This window comes from Poecile atricapillus, chromosome 1, assembly GCF_030490865.1.
Source record: "Poecile atricapillus isolate bPoeAtr1 chromosome 1, bPoeAtr1.hap1, whole genome shotgun sequence".
NCBI lineage: Eukaryota > Metazoa > Chordata > Aves > Passeriformes > Paridae > Poecile > Poecile atricapillus.
This window is the reverse complement of record NC_081249.1, coordinates 169,594,936-169,616,807: the sequence shown is the minus strand read 5'-3', so window position 1 is coordinate 169,616,807 and position 21,872 is coordinate 169,594,936. Positions and strand designations below refer to the sequence as shown.

General features: G+C 43.4%; 1 protein-coding gene across 9 annotated transcripts in view; it reads right to left on the bottom strand.

The window, feature by feature from the left end:
- Positions 1–1,720: 1,720 nt before the first annotated feature.
- The window catches only part of EVL (Enah/Vasp-like), a 143,293-nt gene continuing 123,141 nt past the window's right edge, over positions 1,721–21,872 (bottom strand). For 3 of the 9 annotated variants that reach the window (XM_058848742.1, XM_058848724.1, XM_058848734.1), the window contains exons 4-14: positions 20,877–20,940; positions 17,645–17,706; positions 13,474–13,703; positions 12,703–12,824; positions 9,683–9,743; positions 7,608–7,674; positions 6,241–6,307; positions 6,074–6,136; positions 3,816–3,882; positions 3,381–3,438; positions 1,721–2,325 (exon numbers count right to left, since the gene is read on the bottom strand). In XM_058848742.1, coding sequence (XP_058704725.1) covers positions 2,288–2,325; positions 3,381–3,438; positions 3,816–3,882; positions 6,074–6,136; positions 6,241–6,307; positions 7,608–7,674; positions 9,683–9,743; positions 12,703–12,824; positions 13,474–13,703; positions 17,645–17,706; positions 20,877–20,940 — 899 coding nt within the window. In that variant the 3' untranslated portion in view covers positions 1,721–2,287. Of the gene's footprint in view, positions 2,326–3,380; positions 3,439–3,815; positions 3,883–6,073; positions 6,137–6,240; positions 6,308–7,607; positions 7,675–9,682; positions 9,744–12,702; positions 12,825–13,473; positions 13,704–15,612; positions 16,503–17,644; positions 17,707–20,876; positions 20,941–21,872 lie in introns of those variants that run through there. The other 6 variants (XM_058848714.1, XM_058848696.1, XM_058848705.1 and 3 more) reach the window with 4 other exon arrangements.

Sequence of the window (21,872 nt, the reverse complement as noted above, 5' to 3'; positions counted from 1 at the left end):
TTGATGTCACTGGAGCTGAAGGCTGGGAACTGGCACAGTGCTAGTGAAGCCAGGACTGCTCCCTTGCCCCTGTCAGCCAAGCTTCACCTTCCACCCCACATACTTTGCTCCCACTATTAAGTGGCCCTGTGCAAACTTCAGCTTATTATGTTGTAATTATATGAGGCCTGCAAAGGTAATTGAAGAAAGTAAGAAAATCTCATTTACAGCAGCTGGCTGATGTTAACACAGGGGCATGCCATACAACATGGTTACCACTGACCTTAGGCAGAATGCCACATTCCAAGGGAAAACATGAACCATGCCAAGCACCAACTTCAAGAACCTTAATTAGGATTACAGGAAAGTTTCACAAAACAATGTGATCTTGAGCAGCAGTAGTTTTGAAGAGTACTTGCCATTATCAGGTATGCCATTAAATGGGTTTGTAATTAGGAAATGCATGACCTACTGTTAGAGATTTATGCAACAGAGCATTCTAATCTTTGCTGTTACTGATGCTTGTCCGGGTCATTCTTACTGGTGTGGCTCCTTGTGGTCCTGGGGTTGTTGCAATGTAGTGCACATCAGTGCCTACTTTAGTTCCCATGTGGAAATCTTTATCCTGCTATTTAACCTCTCTCTTGCCTTCTGTTGGCTAACAGAGCATCAGCTAGCAAACATCAGTCTCAGTCTGGAACTCACTGTTGCATTAAATTCAGACTTCCCCCATTTCTCCCATATTTAATCTACAGTATAACCAGACTGTGAAAGACTCATTTCTAAAAGGCATTTGGGTTGCTTTGAACAGTGCTGAAGAACACCCCAAAACAAAACAGGTAACATTTTACAGCTGACTGACAAACAGGATCCATCCTGCCTCCTCTCCTGGGTCTCCTGTGGCAGGCTGGCTGTCCCTGCTGCCTGCTTCACCAGCAAGGAGACAATCACAGGCGCTCCTGGGCTGCTGCATCAGGCTCTGCTCCCAAAACCAATCCTCAGCACCTGGATTTTAAAATAAAATCTTTATGGAAGCCGGAAGAAATGAAGGGATCTTGGAAAATACTTGACAGATTTCAATAGCTGGACTCCAATCCCTTGGCTTTTGCATGAGGTTACCAGAAGATGGTATCAAGACAACTGCCACGCAAAGCTTGCACCAGACTAAGTCAAGCAGAAATTCCCAAGATTGCTCTGGAGGGAAGAATGGCTGTAAAGGAAACAATTTCATGGCCTGGATAATATGACTGGCTATGCACTGTTAAGTGTTCAGTGTCCTGTATCAGAAAAGCTCAAGACCTGCACACCATTAACAACTGACTCCCCTTAAGACCCTAGTCAGCAGTGCTGTGCCTGGGATTTCAGTTTGCATCCACCTTTGGTAGCCTTATTTTGCATGGACACCTCCTTTTTATTATTGCAAATCTGCAGAAGTGCAGATGATGGGACCTGTGTTCTTCTCAGTGACAGCAGGAGATGGGCTGGGACAGATAGTGGTGGCCTGAGAAGAGCTTTAAGCCACTGTCCTTCACTCTCTTTGGCACAGAGCTGCTGAGGTTGTGGCAGCCTGGCTGCAGGACGTGCAGGACATCAGCCAGCGATGTGAGAGGGCTGGGCACGTGAGGGCCACGAGGGTGAGGGAAGGCAGGGCTGCCACCCCACAGTGAGTCACCTTCCTCCTACCACCAAGTGACACACAAGTGCAGGAGCTCAAGGGACAAATGAAACAAAGGCAGGGCCGTGTGGACAATAAACAGTTTATTACCAATATGAACACAGATACTGTGATGCACTGACGTACCATTTTTTAATATTGTGATAACTCTGAGACAAAGAACTTGTTGGCTGACAACTAAACATGTCTCTTTCTTCTGGTGATGCCTCAATACATTTCTGTTGGCAAAGGATCTTCATTTACATTGCAGACTACTAGTAAAATTACTTTGAAGTCATCTATCAAAAGCAAATGGTTCACGTGTGTTCTTATCTACTACTAAAAAGAAAGGTAATACATTTAAATAAGCAAATACAAAATACAAAAAAGGCTGACAAATCCAATGTGCAGTGTCAGATGAAATCTAAAAAATCCAGAAATTTAAAATTTAATAATCTTTAGATTAAGACTTGTAAAATGAAGCGAATCCAAGGCAGCAGCAAGCTTCAAAGTGTGCTGAGTCTGCTAATAAAAAGGGTGTAAGAACAAAGACAGTGCCGGTGTCCTCTCTCACCGTCTTGCATGACCTTGGTACACTTAGAAATGATCCAATCTTCCTAGCATTCTTAGTACCGTCCAAATGCTTTGCAATCATTATGTTGTACTGATTCTACTCAACTCCTGCCGTATGGCTAGAAAACCAAACCAGAAAGTTAGTGCATAATGTCATACCCAGTGTGATGGAAAACGCTAAGTACGGAGGTTGCAGAAAGTACACGCTGGTAAAAGGATGAGTGGAGGGTAAAAGGATGAGTAAGGGTAAGCAGTCAGCTGCTGGCTTGCAAACTGCACTACTACTGTAAGAAGTTGCATCTGTGGTGTATGTGAATGCCTTGTTTTGCACTGGAATGAACTAGGGAGGCTCTGAGGGCCAAGCTGCTGGGACAGTAGCGTATGGACAAGGGTCTCTCCAACTGCAAACTGCCTGAGGTTTTGTGAGCACACACATCTAGGGCAAGGGCACAGGGAATGGATTTTAGCTGTTTTACAGTCTCCTCTTTTTCCCCTTCCCTGTGAATCTAATGTGGGGAGTGCAGGGTGTGGACATGCATCTTCGTTTGCCCTAATGTGGCCTTCAAATGGGAATTCTGCTGTGCATTTCAATAATGGCCCTGAAAAATACCTTCAGTTGTAAACTGCAGAGCAATTTATTAAAATGTACTGATACATTTGGTACAGCTCCTGTACTTTGCAATGAATTATAAAAATATGTGGCTATTTGTTAAGCTGTAATTGAGTGAAGGTCTGAAATAACTCTTCAAGCATAGGAAACGTACAGAAGATTTTTGGGAAGGATTTTCAGTTAGCTTCCTTTGTCCCCTCCTCATCCCAGGCCTGTGTGGCCAGCAAGTTACAAGTGATTTCACGCTTGCTGATTGTGATAAATTGATGTGCCATGGGCTACAGGCAGGCCCTTTCTCACCCTCCCACCTGTGAGAAACACCAGCCAACAAATTTCTCATAGGCTGGTGGTAAAAATGCTCATCAACAGCATAATAAAGGGTGTAAATGCAGTGTTATGGTCAGAGCTCAGATAAAGTAGATGCTTGTTCTTCAAATGTGTGTATAAATCAGAGCTATTCAGAGAAGTCTGAAAACACCAGGGAACTCTCTGCAGTTCCTATCATCTTATCTATGGAAAATTAGTCATAAATATGAGAAAAATAATAATTTTTCTCTTTCTTACCATCAATTATCTCCTCTTTCACTTTGTGTAACTCTCTTACAACTTCCTCCAATATTTCCTGATGAGACAAAACACAAGTCAGCTGCTCAGAATTTCCTTCTAACTGGTGGAAGAAAATGCAAGTTTAACACGGCTGTGCTTGTCCCCCACCTCCACTGCTGGTCAGAGCCTAGCACTACTAACAGCTGCATCTGCACTCCTAGGCAAGGATGCAGAAGATGCTGGCATATTTACTTGCACATTTCTGTGCAGACATCATGATGAAATAGCAGTGAGATTGTGCTCTCTTGCTGCTCACCAGCTAGCCCTTCTCTAGGCACCTAGTTGTAGAGGAAATCAGAAGACTGAACAGCCATTTTGCTCGTACAGCGCATGCATGGGGGAAAATGGGTAGCTTGCCAAATCTCTAAAAGTGCAAATGACATCTTCACTCACCTGTTTCATTCGATCAAAATCTAAGGCATCCATAGCCACATCATTGCTGCTGCTCACTGGCTTCATCCTTGTGAATGGAAGAAAAGCATAAAAAAGGCAGTCAGTTCCCTAAAATGTGTGCTAAGCTGCACCCACCTGATGGTGTGGATGAAATCCACCCCAGAGCAGGAGCACCTGTGTTCTAGTGCTGGACAGGATTGTTGCTGTCCCTATTGTGCTGCTCAGGAATATTTGGCAGCCAGAGAGCAGCACTGCTCCTGTATGCACAACCTGACCCTCACAGATGCTGTGGATTTTTTTTTATTTTTTTTTTTTTTAGTGTTGGGAATCTCAGTGATTTCAGATTAGAAAATGCTGAAGGGATAAAGCCTATTGAACACAATGGTTTATTATGGCATTTGCAATTTGCAAGCTACATGTCTGGTTTTCTCTCACAGTCCCTTTTCTGCACAGCAGCCCTGTCCTGGCAACCCAGACTTTCACTGGGTGCTAAAGTAATAGTAGATTACATCTTAGAAAAGTATTATTGGGAAAATAATAACCCACTAATCCTTTCCTTGGAAGACTTGAATGAGTCAAGGGTGGCTTGTTGATAGTATTATGTATCACAGTCATTTTTTATTGACTCAGAAACAAAACCAGCCTGGCCTTAATGGCTAGTGCACCTGAGTGTTATCAGTCTTTCTGCATGGTATTAGTCAGTGGGCTGAGCCATGATGACATCTGATAAAATAAATTAAGAAACCAGAAGCTGTTTGCCTTTCTCTTTTAATCAGTAACTCTAAAATATTTTAAAAACTAACCATGCTGTACAAAGGCTTCAAATAACTTTACCATCATCTTTGAGCCCAAACTGGGGGCTGGTGGAGATGCTGCTGCTCCCAAGGGTTGCTTGGTCTTGCAACCCTTCCTTGGGAAATCTTCATGTGTCCTACCATCTCACAGCTAATGGAGTTAAGAAAGATCCAAATGCCATAAAACTGATCAGGAATGGAAACAGATCACCACTGAGAGCTTTAGAAACCTTCGCTGCTTTCCTCACAGAAGTCTTTCAAGCAAGCATCACTACTGAGCACTACTCCAGGCATTAAACTAGGAAAGCATTTGTTCCCACTGAACTCCTCCTCCTGAGATGCAATGCCTTTATAAAAGATAACTACTGAAATGTGATGGCTGCTTTAAATAGCCCATCTTTCATTCCCATTTGTAAGGAGGAAGAATGGTCTTTTTCTGTCCATTTGAAGCTCATGTATTTCCCAGAACCAACATGTTTCACTGGTTTTAGGAGAGCTGGCAAAACTGTATTTTGCTATAGTAACACTGATGCATCCCTCTAAATGTTCAGGCAGAACATGTTACAGCATTTTTAACAAAGCAGCCAAGTATGTGCAGATAGTTGCCATTGGCAACTTATCTCTCTCAGCACTGTCATACACCTAACAATGTAAAATTAGGGACATCTCTTTGCAGTAAATACTGAACATTTGTAAGCTTGTGTTCTACTTCCTTATTCAGCTTATCCATCCATCTCAGTGTCCAGAAACACCAGGTGGTCCTGGACCAGCACGGGAAGCAGGCCTCTCTCACTGTCCAACATCAACTGTGATTCAAAACATGGATGCTGATCCTGAAGCTTGGCTATTCTGACTAACAGGACTTCTGGAGTCTTACTTTGGGTTACTTAGCTTTTGATACCTGCTAGTTTTTATAACACATGTGTCTGAAAGTTTTATCTGTGGTGGGGCCTTTTTATGTCTTGATTTTATTATCAAGCTTCGCTCTCCTTTCTTATGCACCCACTGCTGTTGCATGGGTAGAAGAATAACTTCCCTTATCCCAGCTGCAAGCTTTTCAGATAATTTCTGCTTTTGCTTTTTAATTTCTGCAGAGGTTGGGCAATGAAAGCTTCATCTATTGGCAGGGTCACCATGAACCTGATGTAGCAAGATGGTCCAAAACATGATTTCCACATGGCACAGCACTGCCAGACCCGTGTCTCTGACTTACACCACACACACACGGATGGTTTAAGTGATGGTTCCAGGTGATAAACATCTGTAATGCCCAAGTGAGCAGTATGGGCTGTTTCCATGGAACAAACCTCTGACATGACACCTTCACACTTTGTGCAGCGACAGACAAAGCAGATTGCAAGAGAATGAGTAAAAAGAGGCGGCAGAAGACGAACACTAGTGCTGAATGAGGATGAGCCAAAGGACAAACCAAGACAGTTAAGAAGCCAGGCAGTTAGCCAGTACCTAGAAGACACGTGGGATTGTGTGGGGCTCTTAGCTTCACAGCTCTTCACCACTGATGGATTTCTACAGCAATGGAATGAAACGAGACATGAGTGGTGCGCATGCCACAGGGACAGCATGACCATCCCGCCTGCTGGCCAGCCACAGGGACACCCCATGCAGCTCACCTAGAAAGCAATGAAGATACAGGCTTTTCAACAGAATTGCTCCTTTCCCATGGCTTCTTCCCAGAGTCTGAAAAACAAACATGAAAAGTTAGTTTATTATTTTTGCTCTAAAAATAAAAATATCCTGAAGTTGATTGTCTTATACAGCTGCTTTCATTGAGTGAGGATGAGTGACTTAGGAAAAGAACCAGGAAAATGAGATTGCTGAATGAGTGCATTTGCCTACATTATTGGGAAAGCACTGGCAAAAATCTGCTTAGTGATCCCTTTAATTAGGGACCACATAGTTAAACAATACTAAAAGGAAATTGAACTGGAACAGTAGGAGAAAAATTTCTATTTCTAATTTCTATTTCTATTAGGAAATACAGGCTAATTGCTGCAAGGCTTACTTTATTCAGTCCAATATTTATTTATATTTTAAGTTAAGAAGTCTTTTGTCTGCATAGTTGGCAGAAAATGTGTGTGCATATAAAAAGGACAGTAAGATCCCACTATGCAAATCTCTACAGAGAATTTATTTAATGTTGTGTACATTTTTAACTCACAGAACATTCTCAAAAAGCTGTACTACATAACCCTTGTTGCTGAAAGTGCTTCCTATCATCCCAGTCTCCTCCTAAAATGAACTGCTGCAGAGATTTGACAACTTTATATACAAGGATTTGCTCCTCTGTGAGGTCCTAAAAAGCCTTTTAAAAGAATTACAGGCACTCCCAGGAAATCTCTAGATCTCATTTACATACACCTTTCTCCTGGCTTCCTCCTCTTCCCTTGAAGAGCACACAAGTCATGGCTTTGTTCCAAAAGGAAGCTGGAATGGTTAAATAGTCATTCCCTCAGGAGAGATTTCTCTCAGCATTCATGAAAGCCGAGACTGACACAGGGATGAATGTTAGTGCTTGCAGCTCATCTACTCAGATGCAGTTATTTCAATTAATTATAGGAAAAACAATTTTATCTAGGAACGCTCAGGATCAGCCTTACTGCAAAAAAACTATTAGATTAAAGAAGAATAGCAGTTTGACGTCCAAACCCCAACTGTATAGATCAGGACATCTGCAGTACAAAAAGTAAAATAATACAGCTTTTTTCTCTTAAAAGACTTAGGTGTGTAATGTTGAAGACACAGATCTTCAGCTACATGTCTAACTAAACCGTCTTGCAATTTTCTTGATTGTGAACCATATAAAAGTAATAATTTCTTGCTGAGTACAGTTTTTAAAACAATAGATGTCTGGGGAATTTTTCTGTTAGTTACTGCTGCTGCACTCAGAAGTAGGACAATGAATCTAGAGTCTTGAGGTGGTGGTGAAGACAAGACTAAGAAGACAACTACAATGCCAGTAGTTCAACTTAATTAATACCTGATGAATTTTGCTGCTGCTGGGCAGAGCCTCGTGTACTGGTTGAAGGAGAGGTGCTAGCATCATCCTACAAAGAGAAAAACAGGCCATTAATGAGTTTGGGGATGAAGTGCAGAGTCCTCTTCTACTCCGGAGACAGCTGCAGGACATGTGGTACAACAGCAAGTTTCCTCCCTGTCCAACAAGCACTGCTGCCAAGATTTGAGCTCAAGGCCATTTAAACTTTAACTTTCCTCACACTGGATGCCAAAATACATACTTTTTATTTTAGTTAATGTGGACCCCTTTTCATGATTACACTCAATCACTCTTATCTCTGTATACCAAACCAGGTGAAACTGCTCTAAAGTGCTGTCTGCTGTTGCCTAAATACAAACCATCCATTTCCCAAATTTAGAAACTCTCTGAGATGTGGAGACCAAGCCACCTAAAGGAACAGTTGCTCACATCCCAGTCTTTCACCCCAGGACAGCCACCAGTACCAGAGAGAGGAGTTCAGGTACAAACAGAATGTAACAAAATCAGTACTCCTCTTAAGACAAAACACTTCATCAGAGATTTGGACTCTTTTATCTTGGATTTATGTGTGACAGATCATAAACCATTCATCCATATATTTGGCATGACAATATTATCTAGCAAGCCTCAAAACAAACCCAGGCGAAGCATCAGCTCTGCCTTGTAAAACAGAATTGCACCCAGTTTGAAAGAAGATACCCTGAACATGAAATGTACTCAAGACACAAATTAAACAGATGCTTTCTAGAACACTTTTCTAAACAGATTGGTGCTATTGAAAAGTTTGATTGGGTATATAAACTAATGGGGAGTTTCAAGGAGAGAGAATAAGGGACAGAAAGCAGGGGCTGGCAAGTTAGAAGCTAAATGATGCTTTTCATCTCCAAGTGTATGGCTCAAAACCAGCTTTGGGGCAAGATTAAGAGCAATGGTTGCATAGCGGGTTCAACAGGCAAATTCCATGCTTGAAGCATCCCTCGGGGAACAGGCAAAAAATAGCTCCTTTTCTCCCTAAACAATAAAAAGTGCTTATTCCTGCTCTTCCTACAAATCTTTTTGCTTGGGGCAAGACCTAGATTGTTTTAATGGATTTCCTACTGAACATCTGTGTCTTTGGAGAGAACATCTCTACACAGGCAATATGAAGCACACAGGATGCTTTATGACCTTGCAGCTGTGGCAGAAAGCCTTCAAGAGGGTACTGGCCAGCAACAGGAATGCTGAATGAGCAGCAGCCTGGAAAAGTACCACAGTGGAAAGGATGCAGTGCAAATCCTGCCCTCTCCTAAAAGCAGAAATCTTCCACCTTTTACCAGTTCAACAGTTAAAAAAGTGTTTTCATCTGCATGTTGGACTCAAAATTGTTGCACCAAGTTCAGTCTACAGACTCAGTCAAATAAAACTGCTTGTATAATTGCTTTTGTTGAAGAGAAATTCCCCATCGTTGAATCGAAGTTCCCCAAAGCTGTCCAAATTCTATCTCAGTTTAGTGTAGCTATCATGGTCACATTGTGACTTCTGCATGATCTAATGGTTAATACAGTTTTCCCTTCTTCCAACAGGCACATTCTCTGTGCACTCTGGGCTCTGAAATGAGCTGATTCTTGCTTTGCATACAGGTTGGCAATCCAAAGTTATACTGCAGGGCTGATGGTCCACTTCAGCTTAGCTCAAGCCCCAAATGTAAAATAAGATACATGAACTTTATCTCAAGTTAACTTGCCAGAAAGTTCAATGTACCTTCTTACAGGGCAAGGACCTCCTGTTCCTCACACCACTGGGATTAGACCATGAAATAGAGCTCACTCACCTGGTTTAGACAAAACCTCTCTTATGAATAAAGCAGCTGTTCTTGTTTATAGGGTGCTGTTCCCAGGAAAGGTGGGAAGAAAATAATACATTCAATACATACAATGTAACATTCTTTGTATTGAATGTGCACATCTATTCCTGGATCAGCACTGCTTGTTACTGCCTGCCAGACACAGTGAATGAGCACAGGACTTTGGCTTACATGGAATCTGCAAGAGCACAACAGAGAGGAGTGTTTCACTTACGTTTTGGCTTTCCTCTTCCTTTTTGTCAGCTGGCTTGTCTGACTGCGACGCTGCTTTCCTCCTTTGCAAAGGAACAGGAGATAGGACATGGTCAGCCCTCTAGAAACAACCCTCATGGGAAGACTGATTCAGGCTTTGGTGGGAGTCACTATTCTTTTAGCTCATCCCAGAGAACATAACAATGGCTGGGTGCATTTGGTTGTGTAGGACTGGGGTGGAGGTGAAGAATCCAGGTCCCAGTGATATAACTCAGGGAGAGAGGGGCAATATTATGAGGTGGTTAACAGAGGAATGCAGGGTGCAGAGCATGAGGAAATGTGATGAAACAGAGCAAGGAAGCAAAGCTTGGTATGAAACTGGGTGAGAAAAGGATGGCTTCTCTCCAGGGTTCAGCAAGTCCTGGTTCCTGGCTCCTACACAGGAGAAACAACTCACCCTTCCATCAGGGGTTTCTGAGGACCAACCCTGCCCACAGCAGGTGGCTCAGGTGGGTATTGCAGTGATGACACTGCTCTCAACCAGACCCAGTGTCAGTTTGTCACCTGTCCTATATCCCACATCCCTGATCCTGCACAGAGAAAGGGCTGTAGCAATGTTCCCACATGATGGGAAAACTGTCAAAAAAGCCCTTCAAGCCAGGTCCACCCTCACTGGGAGAGACTGGGCACCATTTCTGCTCAGCTAAGACCCCTTCTTCCCTCCAGGGTGGGAAAGATCTGGCTGGAGACCAGGAATCAGGAAACCAGCCCATCTGCCTGGTTTTCAAGTGCCTTTGGTGAACAACAGATTCTTTTTATCTCAAAACCACTTCAAAGGCAGGAGAGCTCCTGTGCCCTGTAGTCCCAGGACCAGCAGTGTTGGTGCTGCCTACAGAAGCTGAGTGAGGACCTGAGACCCACACTCGTTTCTGCTTTCCAAGGAGGGGCAAACCTCTCTGAGAAGTGGCCAAGTGCTGCAATCCATCCACTGGACATCATAGTAAACAAAGGTGGTGGTTGTTTATTTTTGAAAAATGCATGGTAAAACTTCCTGGGCATTAGCCAAATTGAATGATGAAAATAAAACTAAATTCTTTATTTTTGAACTTTATTTAGGTTCTAAACAATACTCCAGCGGGCCCAGTGCTGAGGCTCTAGAAATCCAATTTCCCATTTTAGGTCATTAGGGGAACTGCACCTCAAGTCTCCACACGGACTTTGATTGTGCTGAACTTTACCCTTATCCACCTGTGAACACTACCCTTACCAGATGTTTTTAAAAACACCAATATGACAGGCTTTTCATTTAGTCTTGTTCATTCTTTCTGAAGTGAACAAAATTCAACTCAGGTGAAAAAGTCTCAGGAAGCACTAAGAAAGGCTTTTGAGAAAAGCCTCACTGGATACACAGCTTGGAGGATTTGATGAAAATCTGACAAAAAACCAAACAAACTGGGCAGTATGTGTCTGTAGTACACAGTGCTCTGTGGGAATCATTTCCAGATATTCAACTGCATTAATAATTCTACTAGATTCTTCTAACAAAAATAAGTTTTGTAATTATTACAAATCTAAGTGAGGGAAATATTTGCCAGGGTGAGAGACCAGTGTTAGATTTATATCCTGCAACAAACTGGCTGGGAGTGACAGTGGTCTGTGGTTCTGGCTGGTTCATTATTCTGTTTGCACTTTACTCCTGAGGCAAAGGGTTGCTCTCACAGGGGCCACAGAATCTAGAGAGTGGTATTTTATAGCATCTGAGCTCTCAGAAATGTTTTCCTCCATTGCTTACCTAGAATTAGACATATTCCCTGTTTCTGAGCATGGGGTTTACTGTTCAGAAAAGAGCCCCTGAGATCCCATGCTCATAAATCTGATATCTGTATTGAACATGCTCAATTTAAAACCAAACCAAAACAAACCAGTATTTTTTTTACCTCCTGGTTATAGTAGGCAAGTAAGGCAGCTAAGTACAGCCTGAAACACAGTGTCAGGTTCTTCCTTGTCCTATGTCATCACACATAAGAAGGAATTTGCAGCCAAAGAAATCCTCTCAGTATCAGCTTATAACAGCATGTGCCCAGACTACACCCTTGAATGGCACTTGTATATTTCCAGGTACTTCCATGGCTTTGTGAAGAAAAATTTAGGGGACAACTCTGTTGCTATCAACTCCTTGGAAAAGGGTTTGGAGCTCATTTATTTTCAGAGTAGAGGCAATACAATGCTCATGGCACTGCAAGTGCATTTGTTAAGATACCAGGGGAATTTGACCCTAAATACCTGAAGACACCAGATTCTACTGCCAAAAGCCATCCTGGAGTCCACTTTAGATTACAACCACACAAGTGTGCAGAATTTCTATGTCCAAACATATAAGATGTCCATTCAGCTTGCCTGCTTGAACAGAGCTAGCATCTAATCACCAAACCTGACTTTGCCTGTAGATAACTTCCAGGCAGGGAAGGTCGTTCTTGATATAGAGCAGGGCAAGAACCAGGAAAAAAATTAAGAGCCGCCAAGCTATTTTAATTCTGGAAAGAAAGAAAATTATCTATCTGCTCTTTTATATTGCTGGGAGCTTTTTAGAGTGTTGTGTATTTATTTAATACTTTTCAAAGGATTACATCCACAACCCATGTTCAGAATTTCTTCTGAAATGAACAGGACATGGAGGAAAGTTGAAATCAGATCTTTTGAGCTGAGAACTGTCTTTATACTTAGACAACACTATTTAAAAACTCCATCTCTGTTCAGCCTACAACTGTACCTACCCTTCATTCTTTCATTCATCTTTTTCTTTCACTACTTGTAAGTTTAAAAAATTTAGATGTAAAAATATAACATTTTACACTGGGAAAAGGCAGCCAGTTTTTCCAATGGAACACCTTTTGCATTAGAAGTTGGGCAATACTGGTGACCAACATCTATTCAGGGCCTGTCAAATTGCACAACACCTACTGCTAACCACGAAAATGACAGCGCCTTCTTCCACAATTTGCTGCAGATCTCATGGGGCTTACTTGAGGTGTAAGTACAAACCTTTTTGCCAGTAATTTATTCATTTCTTCCATTAGTCCTCCTCCGCCTCCTCCGCTACTTGTTCGATTGGCATCGCTCTTAGAGACCCCACTGGGGCTGGATCCTCCTGAACCATCTTCTGGCTTAAGAGAGAAATCAGGACTGGAATTAATGAAAGGTTTGCTTTACAGCCATGCCCTTAATGATTAGTTTTCCCAAGTGGTAGGAAGAGTGATCACAATCACAGCCCAAAACCAGAGACAGGGTGTGTTCTGCCTTGGAAAGGAGACCCACATGAATGTTACTAAAACCAAGACAGATCTGGGTGATGCAAATAAACAGGCACATGATTAAAAAACTCACAGTGCTGCTTGTTCATAATTATGTTTATGCATGGTTAAGCAACCCTTACCTAAGTGGACAGCTACTGACATAAGGACTCAACAGTCTACCCTGTTTTATTGTAAGTATAGTGTAGTTTTAACTACTTAAAACAAGTGAAAACACTAATATATAGTACAGTGGTGAATGATGAAGTAATGAAATCCCGGCAATGTGAGAAGTCACAGCTATTTTCTAGCTCATATGTTCTGAAGAGCGTAAACTCTATCCAGTATTTCCTGCTCAGCTTTATTTGCACTGCCAAATCACATTTAAAAGTTCACCCAATGGTAAGCTGCAGCATGTTTCACCATGTTTCACTCTGGGTTTGCAGACCATTACACCAGGCTGTGCCAGGCTTTCCCACAGCAGAGGAGAGCCCATCGGGGAGTCCCAGTGCCACCTCCTTACCCGTTGCACTCTCCTTAGTTTGGCACCAGCCAGAGCTGCTGCGAGCCCTGACACTGACCCATCTTCAGCGCCTGCCCCTTGGCCAACACCAGCCGGCAGCGGGGGCGGTGGGGGCGGCGCGGCTCCCATGGGTGGTGGAGGGACTGGGGGGGGTGGCGGAGGTGGGGGCCCCCCAGATGAAGCAGGGATCACAGCAGCACCACTGGGGTGGCCAGGTGGAAGTGTTGGGCCTGAAATGCAGAGAATAGGAATTAGATGTGAAGCACAATCTCCTCCAGCCCGCAGACAAGGTCACGTTCCCACTCCCAGCGCCACGGCCTGACTCCGGGACAAGTGGCCAATGCAAGGGAGCACCATGCATGTGAAGAATGGGAAGAGGTGCTTGTATCAATGGTCAGTCAGCCACAGTTGTGTCCTCCTGAAAGACCCTGTCACTGACACTCTTCTCCCTCCTCTTCTCCCTGGCTGGGCTAGTGTTTCATTCTGTGTCAGAATCAGAACACAGACAACGCTTCCCAATTCATAAGTGGCATATTCTGCTGCTTCTCCCACAGCTTTCTATATGGAGATAATAAACTCCATGGACTTTGGTTGATATCAGGTGAACTGTGGGCCACAGTGACACATCCTCCTTTCTGTCATGTAGAAGGTGTGTGGCCTCAGCCAGTTCTGCAGAATAACCAGGGGACACTCCAGCTCCATGTATCCTGAGGTTCTGCAAAGCTCCTCTGAGCAGCAGCCTGTTGGAAAGGGCTGATGGTGATAATTTCATTGCAGTGTTTTACCTGTCTGTAACAGGTCAGTTGAACAAACACACCTCCCCAGGGGTATTTCCCCATGTACACTCTATCAGAATCGGCTGCTCTTGGTATTTATTCACAGCTTCAGTTGTTCAGTAAGTGTTACTTTGAAAGACAGGTGGGTTTTGACTGAGAAATATTTGGAAACGATATTTAACATTAACAGCTTGCTTTTCTTCTTCTCTAGGTTTTCTTATAATACTGCCTTATTTCTGTGGTTACTTCTGCCATTGTTTCACACTCCCAATTCCACTCTTGAAATGAACCATAGCTGCTATTAGAAATACTTTAAACATTTCAAGCCCTCTTTCGTTCATAAACATAATAGCTAGTAATTCATTGTGGGTACATTTAATTGTAATTGCAAAACTACACCCACCTAATTAGAGGGCAGCCTCAGGCAAAAGTTGAACTGAGTCAAAATAATGGAGTGATGTGAGTTTAAAATAACTTTATTGAACTAAGTGGATTTTACGGACTTACATCAGCTGAAGGACAGAGCCTCCAGTGGTTACAGTAAGACTTTTAGCAGAAAGTAAAAGGAAATGTTTTCATTTTGTTCCTTTTCTAGGCACACCACTTTAGCATTATACGTGGTTATAATCCTGAATAGATCCAAGTCACAAAATATGCTCTGAATTGCAAATAGGCATTGCTTGCAAATTGTTCTCATTCTGCAGGCTTTAGATAGGCACGAGAAATCAAGGCCATATACAAAGTGGCCAGACCCAAGCCCTTGAGCTGCCTTCAAAGAGAAAGGTTTGCTGGAATGGTTACAGTGACAAGCCCACAACTACAAATGCAGTGAATACCAGGAAGAGAGTTTCTTGAATTAAATAAATTGCACAACTACAAGGGATTTTGGGTGTCTTAAACAAAATCCATGTTCTATGTTTCACCGGTAACAGAAAGACCACTTAACAAAAATAGTAAAAATCACAGCCTGTACCAATATTCCTACACAGACAGGAAACCTACCACAGACCTGGCCTCCAGCTTCAGAAGAGCCCATCCACTACATTTGGACCAACTGAAAATAGGTTCTATATGAAGGTCTTTGAAACAATTTGACTCTGCTGAATGACAAAAATCTCAGTCTGGGATAATACAGTAGGAATATGCATTGCAACAGCCCAGCTACAGGGTCCTGCTTCTGTAATTCTTACTTTTTGCCTGGTCCCTGGACCAGTCCAGAGTGATTTTGATATTTTTTCCACCCCAGTTTCAGGAATCACATACAGCAGGAGTAGTTATGGGTCTCTCAGCCCTTTTTCTATTGGTCAGGGGCAGTGCCAGCCTGGCTTTTTGAGCAGGTGACAGCTGAGCCTTTACACAAGTCGCGACTCATTCAAAATCAGTACTTACTCAAGTGGGCACTGGCTGATGATGTCAAGTAAGGAGGGGTCCTCCTGGGCAAAGCCACCTCAGACACAGCAGCGTGAGGGGGAGGCAATGGAAGACAGTGTGACATGGGCTGACACCACTGCTGTGCAGGACAAGATGACAAATGGGAGGATGGGGAGGGAGCCTGGCCAGAGGAGCTGGGGGGGCTGGCGATGGTGGGCAGCGGGGAGCAGGCTGCAGCTCCTAGGTGTGGAAAGAAGGACCCATCCACACTTTTCACATGGGTTCCAGGGGGGCCTAAAGCAATTTGTTCTTCAGGGTGGCCATTCAGGGGTACATTTGCTGAGGTCTCCCACCCTGCTTTATCTGCGGGTGCCTTGACCCTGTCAGGTGGGACAGGAATCACAGGCAGGATGGTGGGACCACGTGGCTGCAGGATGTCACCCCTCTGCAGAGATGGTGCATTTGTAGCAGAGGGAGAAGAAGACTGAGGAGAGCAGGAAAGAGAAGAGCCCCTGAGAGGCTGGTGAGAGGGAAAGGGAAAATGGGAAGGATGGAGGGGCGGTGGAGACAGCGAGGTTTGCCTGATGCCTGGCATGACAGTCCTGCCATTTGGGCAGGGTGGAGGGGAGGAACCTGGGGCTGTTGGCAGCTCAGAGGCCGAGTGCCTGTGCAGGAATTGTGAGGGCTCCCTGGCTCTCCGCTGGGATAGGAAAGGGGACTGACCGGCGGGCTCAGGGACAACGGGTGCTGAAGAAACAGCGCTGGCTTGAGGTAGTGGGGGGAGCACAACACCAGAGGCAGGAACATCGCAGTTACTAGAGGCAGGAGGAGGAGACTGGGGATGAGAGGGAGGAGAGCATATGCTTGGTTGAAGGGTGGAAACTAAAAGAACAGAAAAGACAAATGTAAAGAATAAGGTGGGTACGCAGGAAGGAACGAAACCAAGGCAAAGTGGAACAGAGGAAAAGGAACCGTGAAGTAAATGCAAACAGAAACTCAAACAAAGCAAAGAGGAGATGGTGCAGGCACCAGCTTGGGGATTTCCAGCCCTCAGCAGCACTGGAGGGGTGTGCAGAGCAGAACCCTGGCAGCATGGGATGGGCTGCATGCTCTGGTGCCAATGAGGCTCCTCCAAACCCCACGTGAATCTGAGTCAGGATCACGAGCATCACCTTTGCACCAGGGACAGGTGCAAGGGATGTGCTGAACACAAAGGTGGCCACCTTGTAGGCAGAGAAGAAGCAGCCAGCAGTCCCTAGGAGCCATGTCCCATTCCTTGTGGATGCCAAGGCAAGATTTTGGCTAAGTTCCCTATACAGAGCAGCACACTGACCTCTGCAGAAACAAGAGTCCAACTCTCTGTCACCAAAGGCATATGCGTGTGTCTAAGCTTGTTTCTAGTCAAAAAGTTTAATAGCTGAGGAAAAACATTTCACTTACATGGCCAGGTTAACTGAAAAAACTTTCCCAAAACTAAAGCCCAAACACAAAATGGCCATCTTGACTTGCTTGCCCTGGCTCCTTTCAGAGAGACAAAGCCATACCTTGTACATACAAACTATTCCTGTCAACTCTGCTCTCAGTTTAGTGCAACTTAATATGCTGTAGAAGATTTTGTTAGCTCATTAAATATCTATATTTTTTCCATTAATTTCACAGAAGACTTCATGATCACAAAATCCCAATGAAGAGCATCTAGAGCTGTATCTTCCTCTGTGCTATCTGTTCTCCTCAGGGGTGTGGAACAAGCATGGCCAGACCCCCTTAGTACACCTAAAATGCCCCTCAGCTGTACAAGTTTTGCCACGTGCTCCACCTGCATGCCTCAGACCTGAGCCCCTGCAAAACAATACAACCATGCCCAAATGCATGTAAGCCCCTAGCTGAAAATCTAAACTTTAAAAGGTAATTGTAACTATAAACACTTTTAGCAATCTAGCTTTTGTGCAGCACCCCACAAACACCAACAAACAGCAAGAGGAGACAGTCAGGGAGAGACTGGATCTTCTTGATTTGATACATGCCTGTGGTAGAGGTTCTTCTTTCCAGAGATTCCTGGCGTTGTTGCTGTTGCTCCATCACTTGTCTAAAAGAGCAATGAAAAAACCCTTGGTCATTAGGTATTCCTTATAATTTTGAGTAAAACCCTGAGAAGCACAGTGTGTCTGGGGAGAGAGCTGATCCTGTGAGATGGAGGTGGGTCTGATTTCACCTGCCCTGGCCGCAGCAGTGCCAGCTCACATGCTGGACACAGCCCTGCACGCTCTGGACACTGCAGGGGCCAGTTGATCCATTTCAGGTAACTCCTCAGGGGCTCTGCAAAGGAATAGGCAGTGCCCAGTGCCCAGAAGAGCACAGCAAACATGCATGCTGTTAACCTGGAGCATAAGAGCATTGCAAGGAAAGAGGAATTGGCGTCTCACGTAACTCCACAGAATCACACATTGGGTAAGGCTGGAAGGGAGCACTGGAGGCCATCCAGTCAAACATCCCTGCTCAAGCTGGAGGACACAATCCCCAGGATTCTGTCCAGAGAGTTTTTGAATATCTCCAGGGAAGGAAATATTCAAAATGACACAATCTAGAATATTTTATGGATCAGGAGCCCAAAGCACTTGTAGAATATTAGCATATTAGAATGAAAATACAGCAAAGCTTCATCTGCGTTTCAGTGCTGACTGTACAAAGCCTCTGTTGTTCAGGTGCACATCCAAGCCCCTTCTGGCCCTGTCCAGTCCAGCTGACAGTCCCAGCACAGCTGTCCCTGTGGCACCAGCACCCCCAGCAGTGCTGTGCTCCCTCTGCAATCCAAGCTGTGCACTGCTGCTCCTCCGGCACCTTCCTCCCAGGAGCTGCCAGCTCCCGTGCTGCCCTGCTGTCCGGCAGGGAGAGGCTTGGGACAGCTCTGCAGGGATGTGCAGTTCCAAGGGCCCATCAGCAGAGTCTGCTCTTGCATGCTGGACTGCTCCTGCAGGAGGGATGTCCCTGACCCCTGCCACAAACCCACCCTCACTTGGCTCCTCTTAAGAAAACCCAATAGCTAAAAGCCAGACTGCTTGCCAGGCTCCTTGGCAGGCGCACGGATATGGACTAAAGATTTCAACAATATTAAAACACAGCTCTGAATTTACCCTGCTGAAGCACTTGGTAATAAAGTTTATTACTGTTTTCTTCCACAGCTTCTAGGTCAAATTTGCCCTAATTAGTTTCATTTATCCTTAGACCATTCTTCATTGTGCACTTTTCTCTTTTCTCAATAGCTTTACTTCATGGTCTGACAGTAAAACAAGCTCAACGCTAATCAACACTTCTATTTTGACTCCTTGCACAGTATTTTAAGACACCTCCCTGTTACATTTTTACTTGTACTTACCAGAGTCTGCAATGCTGAGCAATTCTATCTTATTTATATACCAACAGAAGCTTTTAAAATAAAAACTAGTCCATAAAAATATAATTATATTATGTGGAAAAGAAAAAATATCCAAAATAAATTTTCCATATTTCATATCTAGTTCAATATATGGGAAAGGAAAATACATTACTTTGCTGTGGCAGGATCAATTCTAAAGTGGTTTTGTGTTCAGGACATGCAATCCATGCAATTTCTAAAAAACTGCAGGTTTCTGAGAAAATTATCATATGAGCAAAGGTGAATAACTTTTGAGAAAGTCTTGGTTGATTCAACTGGTTTCATTTAAGCTGTGACACTTTAAACCAAATAAATAGAAATCTTTACTTCAATACATACCCTAGCTCTTTCTTGATTGTTATGGATGCAACAACATCAATTGCACTACTAAAATTTCAATTGTTAACTCATGTACTAAGAATTTCCTGAGCATATTGTCCCCTACCTTAGCTTGGTGTTTATTAGCAAGATTTGATGATGCAGAACAACTTGATACATACATTTTCCTGATTAAACCTGGGGTTTAATCTATTTCTAGGTTGATCTAGAGAACCAACCTGGAAAATTCCAGTCTGACATGACAGTAAAGAAATATGGTTAAAACACCCCCAGATCATTAGAGCTGCTGCAGAACAGATTGAGGGGCAGGGTGCAAAAATCCAAAACAGGGGCTATCCACTGCCACTTGAAGTCACTGGGTTCCATACCAGCCCTTTCTGCCCTTGGTCAGAAGCAGTTTATGTGTGCCAAATGCACCCTCCCACACATGCTAAAAGGAGAAGTTCTTAAACTCTTAGGAAGTCAAATTTATTCCAGTCGAACTAAATAAAGCCTGGGATTGGCACAAGGCTACTTAAGGGAGTATGGAAGGAGTAAAGTACAAGAGGGGACAAATTACACTCTGACTTAAAAATATATTCTTTAAACATTTGTGTAAAGATCTCTAAAAAGCCTTTTAAACAAACAAATTTGCAGGGTAGATACCATAAGTTAATTTCCTTCCTGCTTGTAAGATGTTATAAAAAAAACCCCTAGGCTTAAAATTAGGTCTGCTCAATGCTTAAGGAATGCATCAGTATAATTAAAGCTGAAAGTCCTCTAGTGCAGATGCAGCAATATCTAACTGCATCTATTGGCATATCTTATTCCACTCCAGTGGAGCAAAAGAAGCTTTCCTAGGGCCATGTGCCCTGTAGCAGTCAAATAATACCTACCCAAAGGGCTTTTATTGTCTCTAAACAACAATGGATAAATAAAATATTTTTATTCTAACATAGTTAAGCTGTTCACATTTTAAATGTACAGAATAGACATCCAAACTGGAGGCCTGACCTACATATGGTCTGCAGAATCAGTGACTTCCAGTGGTTAAAGGAAGAGCTGGATCAGGTTTTTCAGGCAGAAAATGGGAGAGGCAACATTGCCTGCCTTGGCAAGAGCAGGGGCTCTCTGGCCTTTATGATAACTCTGCTATCCCAAAGTAAATCTCAGGTGAAATATCATCACTGCTGACCCATAAGACAGTCATGGGTAAATCCCCACTAAATCTCAGGTCTTTCACAGTTATTCGTAAAGGTTCAGGAAATTAGTTTCCCTACACTTTCCTTATAGTCTTTGGAGGCAGGAAGACTCCTGAGTACCTACCAAGCAGAGTTTACCTAGAGGGTGAACTTTGGCTCACTTCACCGTTTAATAGTCATTACAGAATCATTAGCAATAATTAGAAAACATTCAGAACCAGCTTAAAATATGTACAAGTAAAAAGAGCAGTGCTTACTGGTGAACAAGGACTGCATGTTCATCCAAGTTACAAACTAGAACTCTGCCACAGCTGATTAACTCACCTTCTCTGTGCTTCCATCTCATCTGGAGATGGACCATTCTGGATCTGGCGCTGGGCAGCTGGACCTACAGAAAAAACAAGAGGATGCTATTAAGAAAACAAATGTGTCTGACTTCAAAAAAACAGTGCCACTCAGATCGCTTCTCCACCTTACTATGACAGATAAACTTCAAGCATTATTGTCTTCTCTGCTTTATTATTATTTTTAGCTCTTTTTCCCCTATTAGACAAATCCGTGCCTCCTGTACATTTTTAGTCCCACTGGGAGAGTCCAGGGGCTAAATGTGGGAGCAGATTTGTCCAGAAACTTGGCACCACGGTTGCTGTAGATTACACACTAATCCTTTGGTGAGGTGAAGACTTTCAGTGTTGCAAAAGTTTTCCTGTAGAAGGACAGCCCATTGCACTGGGATGCATTTTTAGCTTTGGCATGGTTCAGCTCCATCCTTCTAGTATTATTCTGTGCTTGCACAGAAATTCAACTGCCTTGCTGAGCCTGGGAACACACATGGTGCTAACTTGTGCTGCTCTGATGCTAAACTGGCATCAAAAGCTGCCTGATGGAAGGTGCAAAGAGATGCAAAATTAAACTAGACTTTCACAAAGGTGTCTTTTCTTTTTACAATTCTATGGTCTTCTGCTTCTGGGGGGATCCACATCAAACTGAGTTTCCACTGGCATCCACCAACAAAAGCTGAATATGCATGTGACCATTTAAGTCATACCTCCTCTCTGGATGGATCATTTAATCTCTGCTCTCAGACATTTAATCAAGGACACTGACACTACATGCCATTTTCAGAAAGAAACAGTTATTCTGAAAATAAAAATAACTATTGGTAACATAAGTGGTCTTGCATTTATTACAAGAATTGTCCATTCATTTGAGGAGGCGGGGTTCAACTGGGACTAAACAGATAAGACTGCTATTAAATCCAACAACAGTTTTCCTGATAACTGGGAAGAAGATCAGTTATGTGCAGGAAATTATTATATC